The sequence below is a fragment of the Heterodontus francisci genome, unplaced genomic scaffold, assembly GCF_036365525.1.
Source record: "Heterodontus francisci isolate sHetFra1 unplaced genomic scaffold, sHetFra1.hap1 HAP1_SCAFFOLD_1125, whole genome shotgun sequence".
Taxonomy (NCBI): domain Eukaryota; kingdom Metazoa; phylum Chordata; class Chondrichthyes; order Heterodontiformes; family Heterodontidae; genus Heterodontus; species Heterodontus francisci.
In genome coordinates, this window is record NW_027141170.1 from 23,029 (window position 1) to 42,831 (window position 19,803).

The following is a 19,803-nucleotide window of genomic DNA, read 5'->3' on the forward strand; positions in this document are numbered from 1 at the left end:
TTTCAGTCTGTAACTCACTCCCGGGTATCTGTTATTCTGTATATAAACACCACCGAACCCCTCGATTAGATTCCAGTCTGTAACTCACTCCCGGGTAACTGTTATTCTGTATATAAACACCCCGAACCCCTCGATTAGATTCCAGTCTGTAACTCACTCCCAGGTATCTGTTATTCTATATATAAACACCCCGAACCCCTCGATTAGATTCCAGTCTGTAACTCACCCCCGGGTATCTGTTATTCTATATATAAACACCCCCGAACCCCTCGATTAGATTCCAGTCTGTAACTCACTCCCGGGTATCTGTTATTCATAATATAAACTCCCTGAACCCCTCGATTAGATTCCAGTCTGTAACTCACTCCCGGGTATCTGTTATTCTATATATAAACCCCCTGAACCCCTCGATTAGATTCCAGTCTGTAACTCACTCCCAGGTATCTGTTATTCTATATATAAACACCCCCGAACCCCTCGATTAGATTCCAGTCTGTAACTCACTCCCAGGTATCTGTTATTCTATATATAAACCCCCGAACCCCTCGATTAGATTCCAGTCTGTAACTCACTCCCGGGTATCTGTTATTCTATGTATAAACACCCTGAACCCCTCAATTAGATTGCAGTCTGTGACTCACTCCCAGGTATCTGTTATTCTATATATAAACCCCCGAACCCCTCGATTAGATTCCAGTCTGTAACTCACTCCTGGTTATCTGTTATTCTATATATAAACACCCCCGAACCCCTCGATTAGATTCCAGTCTGTAACTCACTCCCGGGTATCTGTTATTCTATATATAAACCCCCCCGAACCCCTCGATTAGATTCCAGTCTGTAACTCACTCCCGGGTATCTGTTATTCTATATATAAACACCCCGAACCCCTCGATTAGATTCCAGTCTGTAACTCACTCCCGGGTATCTGTTATTCTATATATAAACACCCCCGAACCCCTCGATTAGATTCCAGTCTGTAACTCACTCCCGGGTATCTGTTATTCTATATATAAACAACCCGAACCCCTCGATTAGATTCCAGTCTGTAACTCACTCCCAGGTATCTGTTATTCTATATATAAACACCCCGAACCCCTCGATTAGATTCCAGTCTGTAACTCACCCCCGGGTATCTGTTATTCTATATATAAACCCCCTGAACCCCTCGATTAGATTCCAGCCTGTAACTCACCCCCGGGTATCTGTTATTCATAATATAAACTCCCTGAACCCCTCGATTAGATTCCAGTCTGTAACTCACTCCCAGGTATCTGTTATTCTATATATAAACCCCCCCGAACCCCTCGATTAGATTCCAGTCTGTAACTCACCCCCGGGTATCTGTTATTCATAATATAAACTCCCTGAACCCCTCGATTAGATTCCAGTCTGTAACTCACTCCCAGGTATCTGTTATTCTATATATAAACCCCCTGAACCCCTCGATTAGATTCCAGTCTGTAACTCACTCCCAGGTATCCGTTATTCTATATATAAACACCCTGAACCCCTCGATTAGATTCCAGTCTGTAACTCACTCCCGGGTATCTGTTATTCTATATATAAACCCCCCGAACTCCTCGATTGGATTCCAGTCTGTAACTCACTCCCGGGTATCTGTTATTCTATATATAAACCCCCCGAACCCCTCGATTAGATTCCAGTCTGTAACTCACTCCCGGGTATCTGTTATTCTATATATAAATCCCCCGAACCCTTCGATTAGATTCCAGTCTGTAACTCACTCCCGGATATCTGTTATTCTATATATAAACCCCCTGAACCCCTCGATTAGATTCCAGTCTGTAACTCACTCCCGGGTATCTGTTATTCTATACATAAACCCCCTGAACCCCTCGATTAGATTCCAGTCTGTAACTCACTCCCGGGTATCTGTTATTCTATATATAAACCCCCTGAACCTCTCGATTAGATTCCAGTCTGTAACTCACTCCCGGGTATCTGTTATTCTATATATAAACCCCCCAAACCCTCGATTAGATTCCAGTCTGTAACTCATTCCCGGGTATCTGTTATTCTATATATAAACCCCCCGAACCCCTCGATTAGATTCCAGTCTGTAACTCGCTCCCGGGTATCTGTTATTCTATATATAAACCCCCCCGAACTCCTCGATTAGATTCCAGTCTGTAACTCACTCCCGGGTATCTGTTATTCTATATATAAACCACCCGAACCCCTCGATTAGATTCCAGTCTGTAACTCACTCCCGGGTATCTGTTATTCTCTATATAAACACCCCCGAACCCCTCGATTAGATTCCAGTCTGTAACTCACTCCCGGGTATCTGTTATTCTATATATAAACACCCCCGAACCCCTCGATTAGATTCCAGTCTGTAACTCACTCCCGGGTATCTGTTATTCTATATATAAACCCCCTGAACCCCTCGATTAGATTCCAGTCTGTAACTCACTCCCGGGTATCTGTTATTCTCTATATAAACCACCCGAACCCCTCGATTAGATTCCAGTCTGTAACTCACTCCCGGGTATCTGTTATTCTATATATAAACCTCCCGAACCCCTCGATTAGATTCCAGTCTGTAACTCACTCCCGGGTATCTGTTATTCTATACATAAACCCCCTGAACACCTCGATTAGATTCCAGTCTGTAACTCACTCCCGGGTATCTGTTATTCTATATATAAACCCCCTGAACCTCTCGATTAGATTCCAGTCTGTAACTCACTCCCGGGTATCTGTTATTCTATATATAAACCCCCCAAACCCTCGATTAGATTCCAGTCTGTAACTCATTCCCGGGTATCTGTTATTCTATATATAAACCCCCCGAACCCCTCGATTAGATTCCAGTCTGTAACTCGCTCCCGGGTATCTGTTATTCTATATATAAACCCCCCCGAACTCCTCGATTAGATTCCAGTCTGTAACTCACTCCCGGGTATCTGTTATTCTATATATAAACCCCCTGAACCCCTCGATTAGATTCCAGTCTGTAACTCACTCCCGGGTATCTGTTATTCTCTATATAAACCACCCGAACCCCTCGATTAGATTCCAGTCTGTAACTCACTCCCGGATATCTGTTATTCTATATATAAACCCCCTGAACCCCTCGATTAGATTCCAGTCTGTAACTCACTCCCAGGTATCTGTTATTCTATATATAAACCCCCGAACCCTTCGATTAGATTGCAGTCTCTAACTCACTTCCGGGTATCTGTTATTCTATATATAAACACCCCCGAGCCCCTCGATTAGATTCCAGTCTGTAACTCACTCCCAGGTATCTGTTATTCTATATATAAACCTCCCGAACCCCTCGATTAGATTCCAGTCTGTAACTCACTCCCGGGTATCTGTTATTCTATATATAAACACCCCGAACCCCTCGATTAGATTCCAGTCTGTAACTCACTCCCAGGTATCTGTTATTCTATATATAAACCTCCCGAACCCCTCGATTAGATTCCAGTCTGTAACTCACTCCCAGGTATCTGTTATTCTATATATAAACCTCCCGAACCCCTCGATTAGATTCCAGTCTGTAACTCACTCCCGGGTATCTGTTATTCTATATATAACCCCCCGAACTCCTCGATTAGATTCCAGTCTGTAACTCACTCCCGGGTATCTGTTATTCTATATATAAACCTCCCGAACCCCTCGATTAGATTCCAGTCTGTAACTCACTCCCGGGTATCTGTTGTTCTATATATAACCCCCCGAACTCCTCGATTAGATTTCAGTCTGTAACTCACTCCCGGGTATCTGTTATTCTATATATAAACACCCCTGAACCCCTCGATTAGATTTCAGTCTGTAACTCACTCCCGGGTATCTGTTATTCTGTATATAAACACCACCGAACCCCTCGATTAGATTCCAGTCTGTAACTCACTCCCGGGTAACTGTTATTCTGTATATAAACACCCCGAACCCCTCGATTAGATTCCAGTCTGTAACTCACTCCCAGGTATCTGTTATTCTATATATAAACACCCCGAACCCCTCGATTAGATTCCAGTCTGTAACTCACCCCCGGGTATCTGTTATTCTATATATAAACACCCCCGAACCCCTCGATTAGATTCCAGTCTGTAACTCACTCCCGGGTATCTGTTATTCATAATATAAACTCCCTGAACCCCTCGATTAGATTCCAGTCTGTAACTCACTCCCGGGTATCTGTTATTCTATATATAAACCCCCTGAACCCCTCGATTAGATTCCAGTCTGTAACTCACTCCCAGGTATCTGTTATTCTATATATAAACACCCCCGAACCCCTCGATTAGATTCCAGTCTGTAACTCACTCCCAGGTATCTGTTATTCTATATATAAACCCCCGAACCCCTCGATTAGATTCCAGTCTGTAACTCACTCCCGGGTATCTGTTATTCTATGTATAAACACCCTGAACCCCTCAATTAGATTGCAGTCTGTGACTCACTCCCAGGTATCTGTTATTCTATATATAAACCCCCGAACCCCTCGATTAGATTCCAGTCTGTAACTCACTCCTGGTTATCTGTTATTCTATATATAAACACCCCCGAACCCCTCGATTAGATTCCAGTCTGTAACTCACTCCCGGGTATCTGTTATTCTATATATAAACCCCCCGAACCCCTCGATTAGATTCCAGTCTGTAACTCACTCCCGGGTATCTGTTATTCTATATATAAACACCCCGAACCCCTCGATTAGATTCCAGTCTGTAACTCACTCCCGGGTATCTGTTATTCTATATATAAACACCCCCGAACCCCTCGATTAGATTCCAGTCTGTAACTCACTCCCGGGTATCTGTTATTCTATATATAAACAACCCGAACCCCTCGATTAGATTCCAGTCTGTAACTCACTCCCAGGTATCTGTTATTCTATATATAAACACCCCGAACCCCTCGATTAGATTCCAGTCTGTAACTCACCCCCGGGTATCTGTTATTCTATATATAAACCCCCTGAACCCCTCGATTAGATTCCAGCCTGTAACTCACCCCCGGGTATCTGTTATTCATAATATAAACTCCCTGAACCCCTCGATTAGATTCCAGTCTGTAACTCACTCCCAGGTATCTGTTATTCTATATATAAACCCCCCCGAACCCCTCGATTAGATTCCAGTCTGTAACTCACCCCCGGGTATCTGTTATTCATAATATAAACTCCCTGAACCCCTCGATTAGATTCCAGTCTGTAACTCACTCCCAGGTATCTGTTATTCTATATATAAACCCCCTGAACCCCTCGATTAGATTCCAGTCTGTAACTCACTCCCAGGTATCCGTTATTCTATATATAAACACCCTGAACCCCTCGATTAGATTCCAGTCTGTAACTCACTCCCGGGTATCTGTTATTCTATATATAAACCCCCTGAACCCCTCGATTAGATTCCAGTCTGTAACTCACTCCCGGGTATCTGTCATTCTATATATAAACACCCCGAAACCCTCGATTAGATTCCAGTCTGTAACTCGCTCCCGGGTATCTGTTATTCTATATATAAACACCCCCGAACCCCTCGATTAGATTGCAGTCTGTGACTCACTCCCGGGTATCTGTTATTCTATATATAAACACCCCCGAACCCCTCGATTAGATTTCAGTCTGTAACTCACCCCCGGGTATCTGTTATTCTATATATAAACCCCCTGAACCCCTCGATTAGATTCCAGTCTGTAACTCACTCCCGGGTATCTGTTATTCTATATATAAACACCCCCGAACCCCTCGATTAGATTTCAGTCTGTAACTCACCCCCGGGTATCTTTTATTCTATATATAAACCCCCCGAACCCCTCGATTAGATTCCAGTCTGTAACTCACTCCCGGGTATCTGTTATTCTATATATAAACCCCCTGAACCCCTCGATTAGATTCCAGTCTGTAACTCACTCCCGGGTATCTGTCATTCTATATATAAACACCCCGAAACCCTCGATTAGATTCCAGTCTGTAACTCGCTCCCGGGTATCTGTTATTCTATATATAAACACCCCCGAACCCCTCGATTAGATTGCAGTCTGTGACTCACTCCCGGGTATCTGTTATTCTATATATAAACACCCCTGAACCCCTCGATTAGATTCCAGTCTGTAACTCACTCCCAGGTATCTGTTATTCTATATATAAACACCCCCGAACCCCTCGATTAGATTGCAGTCTGTGACTCACTCCCGGGTATCTGTTATTCTATATATAAACACCCCGAACCCCTCGATTAGATTCCAGTCTGTAACTCACTCCCAGGTATCTGTTATTCTATATATAAACACCCCGAACCCCTCGATTAGATTCCAGTCTGTAACTCACTCCCGGGTATCTGTTATTCTATATATAAACACCCCCGAACCCCTCGATTAGATTCCAGTCTGTAACTCACTCCCGGGTATCTGTTATTCTATATATAAACACCCCCGAACCCCTCGATTAGATTCCAGTCTGTAACTCACTCCCGGGTATCTGTTATTCTATATATAAACACCCCGAACCCCTCGATTAGATTCCAGTCTGTAACTCACTCCCGGGTATCTGTTATTCTATATATAAACACCCCCGAACCCCTCGATTAGATTCCAGTCTGTAACTCACTCCCGGGTATCTGTTATTCTATATATAAACACCCCCGAACCCCTCGATTAGATTCCAGTCTGTAACTCACTCCCGGGTATCTGTTATTCTATATATAAACACCCCCGAACCCCTCGATTAGATTCCAGTCTGTAACTCACTCCCGGGTATCTGTTATTCTATATATAAACACCCCGAACCCCTCGATTAGATTCCAGTCTGTAACTCACTCCCGGGTATCTGTTATTCTATATATAAACACCCCGAACCCCTCGATTAGATTCCAGTCTGTAACTCACTCCCAGGTATCTGTTGTTCTATATATAACCCCCCGAACTCCTCGATTAGATTTCAGTCTGTAACTCACTCCCGGGTATCTGTTATTCTATATATAAACACCCCTGAACCCCTCGATTAGATTTCAGTCTGTAACTCACTCCCGGGTATCTGTTATTCTGTATATAAACACCACCGAACCCCTCGATTAGATTCCAGTCTGTAACTCACTCCCGGGTAACTGTTATTCTGTATATAAACACCCCGAACCCCTCGATTAGATTCCAGTCTGTAACTCACTCCCAGGTATCTGTTATTCTATATATAAACACCCCGAACCCCTCGATTAGATTCCAGTCTGTAACTCACCCCCGGGTATCTGTTATTCTATATATAAACACCCCCGAACCCCTCGATTAGATTCCAGTCTGTAACTCACTCCCGGGTATCTGTTATTCATAATATAAACTCCCTGAACCCCTCGATTAGATTCCAGTCTGTAACTCACTCCCGGGTATCTGTTATTCTATATATAAACCCCCTGAACCCCTCGATTAGATTCCAGTCTGTAACTCACTCCCAGGTATCTGTTATTCTATATATAAACACCCCCGAACCCCTCGATTAGATTCCAGTCTGTAACTCACTCCCAGGTATCTGTTATTCTATATATAAACCCCCGAACCCCTCGATTAGATTCCAGTCTGTAACTCACTCCCGGGTATCTGTTATTCTATGTATAAACACCCTGAACCCCTCAATTAGATTGCAGTCTGTGACTCACTCCCAGGTATCTGTTATTCTATATATAAACCCCCGAACCCCTCGATTAGATTCCAGTCTGTAACTCACTCCTGGTTATCTGTTATTCTATATATAAACACCCCCGAACCCCTCGATTAGATTCCAGTCTGTAACTCACTCCCGGGTATCTGTTATTCTATATATAAACCCCCCGAACCCCTCGATTAGATTCCAGTCTGTAACTCACTCCCGGGTATCTGTTATTCTATATATAAACACCCCGAACCCCTCGATTAGATTCCAGTCTGTAACTCACTCCCGGGTATCTGTTATTCTATATATAAACACCCCCGAACCCCTCGATTAGATTCCAGTCTGTAACTCACTCCCGGGTATCTGTTATTCTATATATAAACAACCCGAACCCCTCGATTAGATTCCAGTCTGTAACTCACTCCCAGGTATCTGTTATTCTATATATAAACACCCGAACCCCTCGATTAGATTCCAGTCTGTAACTCACCCCCGGGTATCTGTTATTCTATATATAAACCCCCTGAACCCCTCGATTAGATTCCAGCCTGTAACTCACCCCCGGGTATCTGTTATTCATAATATAAACTCCCTGAACCCCTCGATTAGATTCCAGTCTGTAACTCACTCCCAGGTATCTGTTATTCTATATATAAACCCCCCCGAACCCCTCGATTAGATTCCAGTCTGTAACTCACCCCCGGGTATCTGTTATTCATAATATAAACTCCCTGAACCCCTCGATTAGATTCCAGTCTGTAACTCACTCCCAGGTATCTGTTATTCTATATATAAACCCCCTGAACCCCTCGATTAGATTCCAGTCTGTAACTCACTCCCAGGTATCCGTTATTCTATATATAAACACCCTGAACCCCTCGATTAGATTCCAGTCTGTAACTCACTCCCGGGTATCTGTTATTCTATATATAAACCCCCTGAACCCCTCGATTAGATTCCAGTCTGTAACTCACTCCCGGGTATCTGTCATTCTATATATAAACACCCCGAAACCCTCGATTAGATTCCAGTCTGTAACTCACTCCCGGGTATCTGTTATTCTATATATAAACACCCCCGAACCCCTCGATTAGATTTCAGTCTGTAACTCACCCCCGGGTATCTGTTATTCTATATATAAACCCCCTGAACCCCTCGATTAGATTCCAGTCTGTAACTCACTCCCGGGTATCTGTTATTCTATATATAAACACCCCCGAACCCCTCGATTAGATTTCAGTCTGTAACTCACCCCCGGGTATCTTTTATTCTATATATAAACCCCCCGAACCCCTCGATTAGATTCCAGTCTGTAACTCACTCCCGGGTATCTGTTATTCTATATATAAACCCCCTGAACCCCTCGATTAGATTCCAGTCTGTAACTCACTCCCGGGTATCTGTCATTCTATATATAAACACCCCGAAACCCTCGATTAGATTCCAGTCTGTAACTCGCTCCCGGGTATCTGTTATTCTATATATAAACACCCCCGAACCCCTCGATTAGATTGCAGTCTGTGACTCACTCCCGGGTATCTGTTATTCTATATATAAACACCCCTGAACCCCTCGATTAGATTCCAGTCTGTAACTCAAGTATCTGTTATTCTATATATAAACACCCCCGAACCCCTCGATTAGATTGCAGTCTGTGACTCACTCCCGGGTATCTGTTATTCTATATATAAACACCCCGAACCCCTCGATTAGATTCCAGTCTGTAACTCACTCCCAGGTATCTGTTATTCTATATATAAACACCCCGAACCCCTCGATTAGATTCCAGTCTGTAACTCACTCCGGGTATCTGTTATTCTATATATAAACACCCCCGAACCCCTCGATTAGATTCCAGTCTGTAACTCACTCCCGGGTATCTGTTATTCTATATATAAACACCCCCGAACCCCTCGATTAGATTCCAGTCTGTAACTCACTCCCGGGTATCTGTTATTCTATATATAAACACCCCGAACCCCTCGATTAGATTCCAGTCTGTAACTCACTCCCGGGTATCTGTTATTCTATATATAAACACCCCCGAACCCCTCGATTAGATTCCAGTCTGTAACTCACTCCCGGGTATCTGTTATTCTATATATAAACACCCCCGAACCCCTCGATTAGATTCCAGTCTGTAACTCACTCCCGGGTATCTGTTATTCTATATATAAACACCCCCGAACCCCTCGATTAGATTCCAGTCTGTAACTCACTCCCGGGTATCTGTTATTCTATATATAAACACCCCGAACCCCTCGATTAGATTCCAGTCTGTAACTCACTCCCGGGTATCTGTTATTCTATATATAAACCCCCTGAACCCCTCGATTAGATTCCAGTCTGTAACTCACTCCCGGGTATCTGTTATTCTATATATAAACCCCCCCGAACCCCTCGATTAGATTCCAGTCTGTAACTCACTCCCGGGTATCTGTTATTCTATATATAAACACCCCGAACCCCTCGATTAGATTCCAGTCTGTAAGTCACTCCCAGGTATCTGTTATTCTCTATATAAACCCCCCGAACCCCTCGATTAGATTCCAGTCTGTAACTCACTCCTGGGTATCTGTTATTCTATATATAAACACCCCCGAACCCCCTCGATTAGTTTCCAGTCTCTAACTCACTTCCATTGCTCTCCTGTCTCTCCATTTTCGAGCTATTTTTGATTTGTTATCTTGGAACATTGCTGTCCCAGCTGTTGCCTGATTAATATCTCTGCGCATTCGACTGCCCCGAGGCAGCAGGGAGGGAGTGAGGGAGAGGTCGGGCAGGGTGGGGGCCCTTGGTTGGGTGTTGTTTAGATATCAATCCCACGCATGCTTCAGATGCCCCGATAGTTTCTTGTTGGGTTGTCGATCACCGCCTGTTGCTCTGGTTTGATCAGAGAATATGTGCAAAATAATGTCCGACCACTGGTGGCAAGCTGAATGTTTATATAATCGATCTTTCCTCTTCCTGTTCAGGGGACACCCTGTTTCAAATGGCCGAGGTTCATCGCCAAATTCAAGTGCAGATGGAAGAAACGGTGAGTTCATTCAGATCCTCTACACTGTCCCCCCATCAAACACTCCCAGGACAGGTACAGTACGGGGGGGTTAGATACAGAGTAAAGCTCCCTCTACATTGTCCCCATCAAACACTCCCAGGACAGGTACAGTACGGGGGTTAGATACAGAGTAAAGCTCCCTCTACACTGTCCCCATCAAACACTACCCAGGACAGGTACAGTACGGGGGGTTAGATACAGAGTAAAGCTCCCTCTACACTGTCCCATCAAACACTCCCAGGACAGGTACAGTACGGGGGGGGTTAGATACAGAGTAAAGCTCCCTCTACACTGTCCCCCATCAAACACTCCCCAGGGACAGGTACAGTACGGGGGTTAGATACAGAGTAAAGCTCCCTCTGCACTGTCCCCATCAAACTCTCCCAGGACAGGTACAGCACTGGGATTGGCTGTTCTCTGATTGGGAAGCCTGAGAGTTGAGTGCCTCAACGAGGTGCAGCTGAGAGTGCTGGTGGCAGTTGGAGGTTGCAGAGGTGGAGAGAGGAGCTGCACTGAGCAAGGGAGAGCAGCTACCAACAAGCAGAGGAAAACTCCAACAACAATCACCTTTAAAAGAGAAGAAAGCGACATTCTTTTTTTGTTGGAAACAAGGCTTTGTCTGGAGGTGGGTGCTGAACACCAGTAATTTACTTTGGACTGTTGGGGGAGGAACAAGTGGCTGGAACAACAAGGGGTGGGCTGCTGCCAATTCAACAGGAGTCTGTGCTGCTGCAAAAGCACACAGGGAAGCTCCCTCCCCACCCCAATTGCCAAGCCTGGGTCAGCTGAAGCTGCCAGCTAAACAGACGGAAGGGGATAGATAGTGCCTGGGCAGCTTCAGCTGACCCAGGTGAAGACGACTCCCCCAACCAGAAGACCAACTTCAAAGACTGTTTTAAGTGTACTGTGAGCACCACCTCCAGAAAGCAAGTCATCCCTTCCAGCCTGTCTTTGCCTCTCCTCTATTACCTCAGCCTCTCACTAATCTGTTGTTTGTTTGTTTGTCTTTAATACATATTCAATATTTTCAGTTAATCACTGATATTTGGTGTGCAAGTCCACAATTTGGGGTGGGTTTAGCTCTTAGACCCATGGCAAGCCCTTCATCACCGGTGGCGGGGCCCTCTACTACCTACGCAGCTGCAGCTTCTGTGGCTGCCCACGTGGCCCATCACCCTTTAAATTATTGACATGCAGCCATGGGGTGAAGAGCTATCCCCACCCCAACATGTCTATTGAGGCCTGCGTTAAGGCAATGGCCGTGGTTGTCGGCCCCTCGGCCATTGTTGCGGCCTCAAAGATGTATGGGAAGGCTGTGTTCTTTTTGAAGACCGAGCGGGCGGTGTCCCTGGCTCTGAGTAAAGGGCTCACTGTGGGGGGGACCTTCCTGCCAGTGGACCCTCTGGGGGCCACTTCGCATCGGATAATGTTGTCCAACGTCCACCCTTAATTCCCAGTGAGCTCCTCCTCCCCCACCTGCACCATCTGGGGGAGGTGAGGTCGGGGATCACCCCAGTCCGGCTTGGTCTTCGGGAGCACAGCCTCCAACATGTCTACTCCTTCCGCCGCCAGTTATTTATGCAGCTGGCGTGGGGAGGAGACACGGAGGGCCAATTTAATGTGGAGGTCCAGGGGACGGCCTACCGCGTCTTTTGGACCTCGGACGGGGCGCGGTGCCATGTCTGCAAGGGGGTGGGGCATGTTCGTAAGAACTGCCCCAACCTACCGGCCGCCAGCTCCACCTCGGCGGCCCAGAGTGGTTCCACAGCACCTCCTCCCACTCCCCCAACACATCCAATAGACACCGCTTCAGTCGGTTCGGAGGCTGTGGTTTTCACAGCCTCCGGCGGGGAGGGGAGCGTCCGTCCGAGCGGAAGGAAGACGCGGGGAAAAAAGAAACATCATGAGGCGCGTCCCCTGGACACTTTGACTCAACCCGAGCATGAGCTCAGCCCAAAGCCCATAAGATAGCGGGCAAGCATGCTGACGTGAAACTGGTTGAGAGGCGCCGTTTTAATGTGTTCCTCAATGGGTTGCTGGGGGAGTGGAGGGCCAGGTGCACTTCCACTCCCTCTTCACAGTGAGGTGTTTGTGACGGGTTTTAATTACCTTTGACATGAAGATAACCATAGCCAGCCTCAACATCAACGGCAGCAGAGGGGCTCACCGCAGATTTCACAATTTCTCAGTCCTTAGGGAAGGGAGATACGCGGTGAGCTTTCTGCAGGAAACCCACACCGTTCCGGGAGACGAAGCCACCTGGCTCCTGGAGTGGCAGGGTGGGGTCTACATGAGTCACCTCACCCCTACTTCTAGTGGGGTGGCTATCTTGTTGGCCCCGACTTTTCAGCCGGAGATCTTGGGGGTCAAGGAGCTAGTGCCGGGCTCCTTGCTCCACCTCACCGTTCGCCTGGGTAGCGTTCCGCTCCACTTTGTGAACGTGTACGCGCCCAGGCCCGGAGCGCTGCAAGCGTGCTTCTTTGAAGAAGTGTCCGCTCTCTTGAGCTCCATCGATAGCGGCGAGTGCATCATCCTCGGGGAGGATTTAACTGCACCCTCGAGGTGGGGGATCGCTCCGGTCCCCAGCGCGGCCAAGCGTCGGTGGAGAAGTTGAGGGGACTGATCAGCTCCCTTAACTTGGTGGACGTCTGGCGGAATCTCCATCCCGACTCCAGCGCCTTCACGTGGAGGTCTGGAGGAGGGGGGTCGCGAATCGACCGCCTCTACATTTCGCAGGCGTACGTCTCCCGCGTCTCGGCGGCCTCCATGCGGCTGGTGCCGTGCTCGGACCACCGGCTGGTGTGGGCGGAGTTTACTCCGCTCCGCAAGCGAGCGGGGTCCGCGTACTGGCACTTTAACAAGCGGCTGCTGGAGGACGTGCGATTTCGGGACTCGTTCTGTCGATTCTGGGCCGACTGGAGAAGGAAGCAGGGGGGCTTCCCCTCCTTGAGGCTATGGTGGGATGTGGGCAAGACTCACATCCGCGTCTTCTGTCAGGAGTACGCGAAGGGGTCGACCAAGAGGCGGGAAGCCGAGATCGGGCGCCTTGAGAGGGAGGTGCTCGACTTGGTGTCCCGCCTCGGTCATGCCGTCGTGGACCCGGCCCTGTGGCAGGCGTAGAAAGAGAAGAAGGCCCCGAACCCCTCCTCGGGAGCCGGTCCCACACAACCCGAGCCGCCTCTCAGAAATGCCCTCCGTGCCATTCCAATCGGCGCGGAGGGGTTTCCTGTACGGGCTGCTCCTGCACACTCTCCACCTACTCGCCCTCGTCAGCCGGCCGGACACGCCCTGGCGGTCCGCGTTGCCATCTGGCGGCGAGGGGAAACCCCGATGGAGGTCTCTCTACGCGGGAGTCTTCCCCCTTTACATCGGGGACCTGGGGTGGAGGGTGCTGCACAGAGCAGTCCCGTGCAATAGGCTTTTAAGTAGGTTCACGGACTCCCAGGCCGCCTGTACTTTCTGCGGCCTGGACGAGTCCGTGTTCCACGTTTATACGGAGTGTGCGAGGTTGCAGCCCCTATTTGAGTATCTGAAGGGGCTGCTCCTCAAATTCTGGCTGCACTTCAGTCCCACGCTCCTGATCTTTGGGCACCCGGTGCGGAGGGGCTTGGGCCGGGAGGAGGATCTCCTCGTCGGTCTGCTCCTGGGCCTGGCCAAGGTGGCAATTCACAGGTCCAGGTTGCGGGCCGTCGGGGGTTCCGTCCTCCCCGATTGCCTGCCCCTCTTCCGCGGTTACGTTCGCGCCCGGGTGTCCCTGGAAAAGGAGCATGCGGTGTCCGCCGGTACGCTTGAGGCCTTCCGCGACCGGTGGGCACCGCAGGGACTGGAGTGCATCGTCGACGCCGAGAATGGCATTTTAATTTGAGTTTTTTGTTTATTTATCTGTTTTAATAAAGTTATTTTAAAACTGTAAATATGTACATAAAGGGGGCCTGAGGAATAAAGGCCCCCTCGATGTGAAAAAATAACGGGCGGTTAAATACAGAGTAAAGTTAGAACGTCTCCTGATTTCTGTTCTTTACTTTCTCTAACAGCTGAAAGTGTTCCATTCAGAATTACTCCTTCAGTTGGAACAGAAGCTGGAGTTCGATGTTAAATATTTAAACGTAAGTCTGCCTGTTATCTCCAGTTCTCTCCCTTATTCTTTAATAATTCAGCCTGTCTCCCCGTACATTCAGGAACCAATTTGCAGCCATGATCTGATCAAGGTCTGAGAGGACATTGAGGTTGTTCAGCAATTTCCTCCATCTCCCAATCCCACCCCACAGTTGTCCATTCATTGACCAAACCCTCCTCCTGCAGCCCCTCGGTCTGGGCTGATGGAATACTTTCTCGCATATCTGCGAGGCGAGAATACAAGGGAGAAGTTGCACTACAGTTATACAAATCCCCTGGGTTAGACCACACTTGGAGCACTGTGCACAGTTCCACTCTCCATATCCCTGGGTTAGACCACACTTGGAGCACTGTGCACAGTTCCACTCTCCATATCCCTGGTTAGACCACACTTGGAGCACTGTGCACAGTTCCACTCTCCATATCCCTGGGTTAGACCACACTTGGAGCACTGCACAGTTCCACTCTCCATATCCCTGGGTTAGACCACACTTGGAGCACTGTGCACAGTTCCACTCTCCATATCCCTGGGTTAGACCACACTTGGAGCACTGTGCACAGTTCCACTCTCCATATCCCTGGTTAGACCACACTTGGAGCACTGTGCACAGTTCCACTCTCCATATCCCTGGGTTAGACCACACTTGGAGCACTGCACAGTTCCACTCTCCATATCCCTGGGTTAGACCACACTTGGAGCACTGTGCACAGTTCCACTCTCCATATCCCTGGGTTAGACCACACTTGGAGCACTGTGCACAGTTCCACTCTCCATATCCCTGGGTTAGACCACACTCTGGAGCACTGTGCACAGTTCCACTCTCCATATCCCTGGGTTAGACCACACTTGGAGCACTGTGCACAGTTCCACTCTCCATATCCCTGGGTTAGACCACACTTGGAGCACTGTGCACAGTTCCACTCTCCATATCCCTGGGTTAGACCACACTTGGAGCACTGTGCACAGTTCCACTCTCCATATCCCTGGGTTAGACCACACTTGGAGCACTGTGCACAGTTCCACTCTCCATATCCCTGGGTTAGACCACACTTGGAGCACTGTGCACAGTTCCACTCTCCATATCCCTGGGTTAGACCACACCTTGGAGCACTGTGCACAGTTCCACTCTCCATATCCCTGGGTAAGACCACACTTGGAGCACTGTGCACAGTTCCACTCTCCATATCCCTGGGTTAGATCACACTTGGAGCACTGTGCACAGTTCCACTCTCCATATGCCTGGTTAGACCACACTTGGAGTGCACAGTTCCACTCTCCATATGCCTGGGTTAGACCACACTTGGAGCACTGTGCACAGTTCCAGTCTCCATATCCCTGGGTTAGACCACACTTGGAGCACTGTGCCCAGTTCCACTCTCCATATCCCTGGGTTAGACCACACTTGGAGCACTGTGCCCAGTTTCCACTCTCCATATCCCTGGGTTAGACCACACTTGGAGCACTGTGCACAGTTCCACTCTCCATATCCCTGGGTTAGACCACACTTGGAGCACTGTGCCCAGTTCCACTCTCCATATCCCTGGGTTAGACCACACTTGGAGCACTGTGCACAGTTCCACTCTCCATATCCCTGGGTTAGACCACACTTGGAGCACTGTGCACAGTTCCAGTCTCCATATCCCTGGGTTAGACCACACTTGGAGCACTGTGCACAGTTCCACTCTCCATATCCCTGGGTTAGACCACACTTGGAGCACTGTGCACAGTTCCACTCTCCATATCCCTGGGTTAGACCACACTTGGAGCACTGTGCACAGTTCCACTCTCCATTTCCCTTGGTTAGACCATAATTGAAATCCAATGTGGGGGGGGAATTCAGGAAAGACGTCTATCCCCAGAGAGTGGGGAGAAGGTGGAACTCGTTACCACAGGGAGTGGGTTTAGGCGAATCGCAGAAGTGCATTCAGAAGCAGAGTAGCCGAAAGGCTGAGATGAAGTGAGCGCAGTCGGAGGAGATGTGGGCAGAGTTATTAACACCTGCACGGACTGGTTAAACAACAGCTCAGAAACCCGAGTCAGAGGAGGCCATTCAGCCCCTCGGTTCCATTCCGCTGTCAACCCTGCACATTCTTCCTTTTCATATAACTGTCTAATTCCCTTTTGAATGCTCCAATTGAACCTGCCTCCACCACGTTCTCAGGCAGTGCTTTCCAGACCTGAACCAGTCTCTGTGTGAGAACGTTTTCCCTCAGGTCACTTTTGCTTCTCTTACCAAATACTTTCAATCTGTGCCCTCTCGTTCTCGATCCCTCCCCCAATGGGAACAGTTTCTCTCTATCTACTCCGTCCAGACCCCTTCATGATTTTGAATACCTCGATCAAATCACCTCTCAGCTTTCTCTTCTCCAAGGAAAACAGTGCTAACTTCTCCAATCTATCTTCATAACTGAAATTCCTCATCCTGGAACATTCTCGGGAATCTTTTCTGTACTCTCTCCAATGCCCTCACGTCTTTCCTCAAGTGCGGTGCCCAGAACTGGATGTAATACCCCAGCTGAGACTGAACTAGTGTCTTGTACACGTTCAACATAACCTCCTTGCGGTGAGACCTATCCTCACTCCCGAGGGCCTGCGAGTCTCTCTCCCGGAGAGAGCTCAGTCATCGCGTATATGCGAGACGCAGATGGAGAGACTTTCGGCCGCTGAGGGAGACGAGGGATATGGCGGGGGCTCCGTCCGGGATTGAGGAGTTGAGGTCGAAGATGGGCTGGGATCGGGTTGAATGGTGGGCGGGGGGTGGGGGGGGGGGGCGGGCTCGAGGGGCCCAATGGCCTCCTCCTGCTCCTATTTCTTTTCAGGCTGTCATTATAGCAACTTGTTAGCAACGGAGGCTAGCATGGCATTCGTGGAGATGGGCAGAAAGGCCTTACCCAGGGCAATGTATTGTACGGAGGTTGATGGACCAGCTCGTGGCCTGGGGACTAAGAGCGGTCCTAACTTCAGCTCAGTCCACGAGCCAATATTCAATCCAGAAACAACAATACACCCCCACCCCCAGCTGGAGTGAAATACCAACAGACCAACTGGGAGCTGGAACAGGCCATTCGGCCCTCGACCCTGCTCCACCATTCAACAAGATCATGGCTGAACGGATCACTCCACATTTCCCGCCTACCCTAACCCCCCCCACTCCCGATAGCTTTCCACCCCTTTGCTTATCAAGGACGAAGGCTCATTGCATTGATTTATCTCCTTTCACCTTTGACCAAGTCAACCCTGAAAAAGTACCAACTGGAAATTCGAGCAAAGTCGGACTCCATCAGCAAGTATCATTCGGAACTCAGAAAACTACGCAGGAAGTGTCACATCAGCAAGAACCCGAACAAGTATGGAGACCGGGAGATGCAGGTAACTCCCGACCACCCTCCCTCCCTCGGCCCGCCTCCGCGCCCACCGCCCTCGGTCCGCCTTCCCCCACCGCCCTCGGTCCGCCTTCCCCCACCAGCCCTCGGTCCGCCTTCCCCCACCGCCCTCGGTCCGCCTTCCCCCACCGCCCTCGGTCCGCCTTCCCCCACCGCCCTCAGTCCCCCCTCCCCCACCTCCCTCAATGTCCAAACACTGGGACTCCCTCCTCCCCACTCCCTCACTCTCCAAACTGTAGGACTCCCTCCTCCCCTTCCCTCACTCTCCAAACTGTGGGACTCCCTCCTCCCCTCTCCCTCACTCTCCAAACTCTGGGACTCTCCCCCCCACCCCCCCCCCCCCCCCCCCACTCCCACTCCCTCACTCTCCAAACTGTGGGACTCCCTCCTCCCCTTCCCTCACTCTCCAAACTGTGGGACTCCCTCCTCCCCTCTCCCTCACTCTCCAAACTCTGGGACTCTCCCCCCCCCACCCCCCCTCCACTCCCACTCCCTCACTCTCCAAACTGTGGGACTCCCTCCCCCTCCTCCCTCACTCTCCGAACTCTGGACTCCCTCCTCCCCTTCCCTCACTCTCCAAACTGTGGGACTCCCTCCCCCATTCCCTCAGTCTCCAAACTGTGGGATTCCCTCCTCCCTCTCCCTCAGTCTCCAAACTGTGGGACTCCCTCGCCTCCTCCCACACTCTCCAATCTCTGGGACTCTCTCCCCCTCCTCCCTCACTCTCCAAACTGTGGGACGCCCTCCTCCCTCTCCCTCAGTCTCCAAACTGTGGGACTCCCTCCTCCTCCTCCCTCACTCTCCAAAACACTGGGACTCCCTCCCCCTCCTCCCTCACTTTCCAAACTCTGGACTCCCTCCCCCTCCTCCCTAACTCTCCAAACTCTGGGACTCCCTCCCCCTCCTCCCTCACTCTCCAAACTCTGGGACTCCCTCCCCCTCCTCCCTCAGTCTCCAAACTGTGGTACTCCCTCGCCTCCTCCCACACTCTCCAATCTCTGGGACTCTCTCCCCTCCTCCCTCACTCTCCAAACTGTGGGACGCCCTCCTCCCTCTCCCTCAGTCTCTAAACTGTGGGACTCCCTCCCCCTCCTCCCTAACTCTCCAAACTCTGGGACTCCCTCCCCCTCCTCCCTGAGTCTCCAAACTCTGGGAAACTCCCTCCCCCTCCTCCCTCAGTCTCCAAACTGTGGGACTTCCCTCCCCCCTCCTCCTCCCTCAGTCCCCAATCTGTGGGACTCCCTCCCCCTCCTCCCTCAGTCTCCAAACTGTGGGACTCCCTCCCCCTCCTCCCTCACTCTCCAAACTGTGAGACTCCCTCCCCCCCTCCTCCAAACTGCTGTGCCTTTACTGAGGAAACACGGCTGGGTTTCCTGCCATTCTGGGGCCTCCTCGACCATTCTCTGAGGAGGGAGGTGTTTCCATTCGGCAGGGCAATGCTAGGCCGGGTCCTGACTCTGCTCTGAACTCAGCAAAGTGTTTGCTTTGGCACTCTGGGCATCCGCCCCGAGACAAAGGGTTTGACAGAGCTGCTGGCGGGGACAGGACGTGATAGTAATCAGGAAGGCCGAGCTCAGATCCTGCCAGAGGAAGGGGCTGGCAGGGAGGGGAGGGGGAAAAA

General features: G+C 49.5%; 1 protein-coding gene across 1 annotated transcript in view; it reads left to right on the forward strand.

Moving 5' to 3' along the window:
- Window positions 1-10,599: 10,599 nt before the first annotated feature.
- The window catches only part of LOC137362373 (BAR/IMD domain-containing adapter protein 2-like), a gene marked incomplete at its 5' end in the record, with an annotated part of 44,993 nt that continues 35,789 nt past the window's right edge, over window positions 10,600-19,803 (forward strand). The window contains 3 exons of the mRNA XM_068026778.1: window positions 10,600-10,661; window positions 14,717-14,788; window positions 18,031-18,168. Coding sequence (XP_067882879.1) covers window positions 10,600-10,661; window positions 14,717-14,788; window positions 18,031-18,168 — 272 coding nt within the window. The remainder of the gene's footprint in view (window positions 10,662-14,716; window positions 14,789-18,030; window positions 18,169-19,803) is intronic.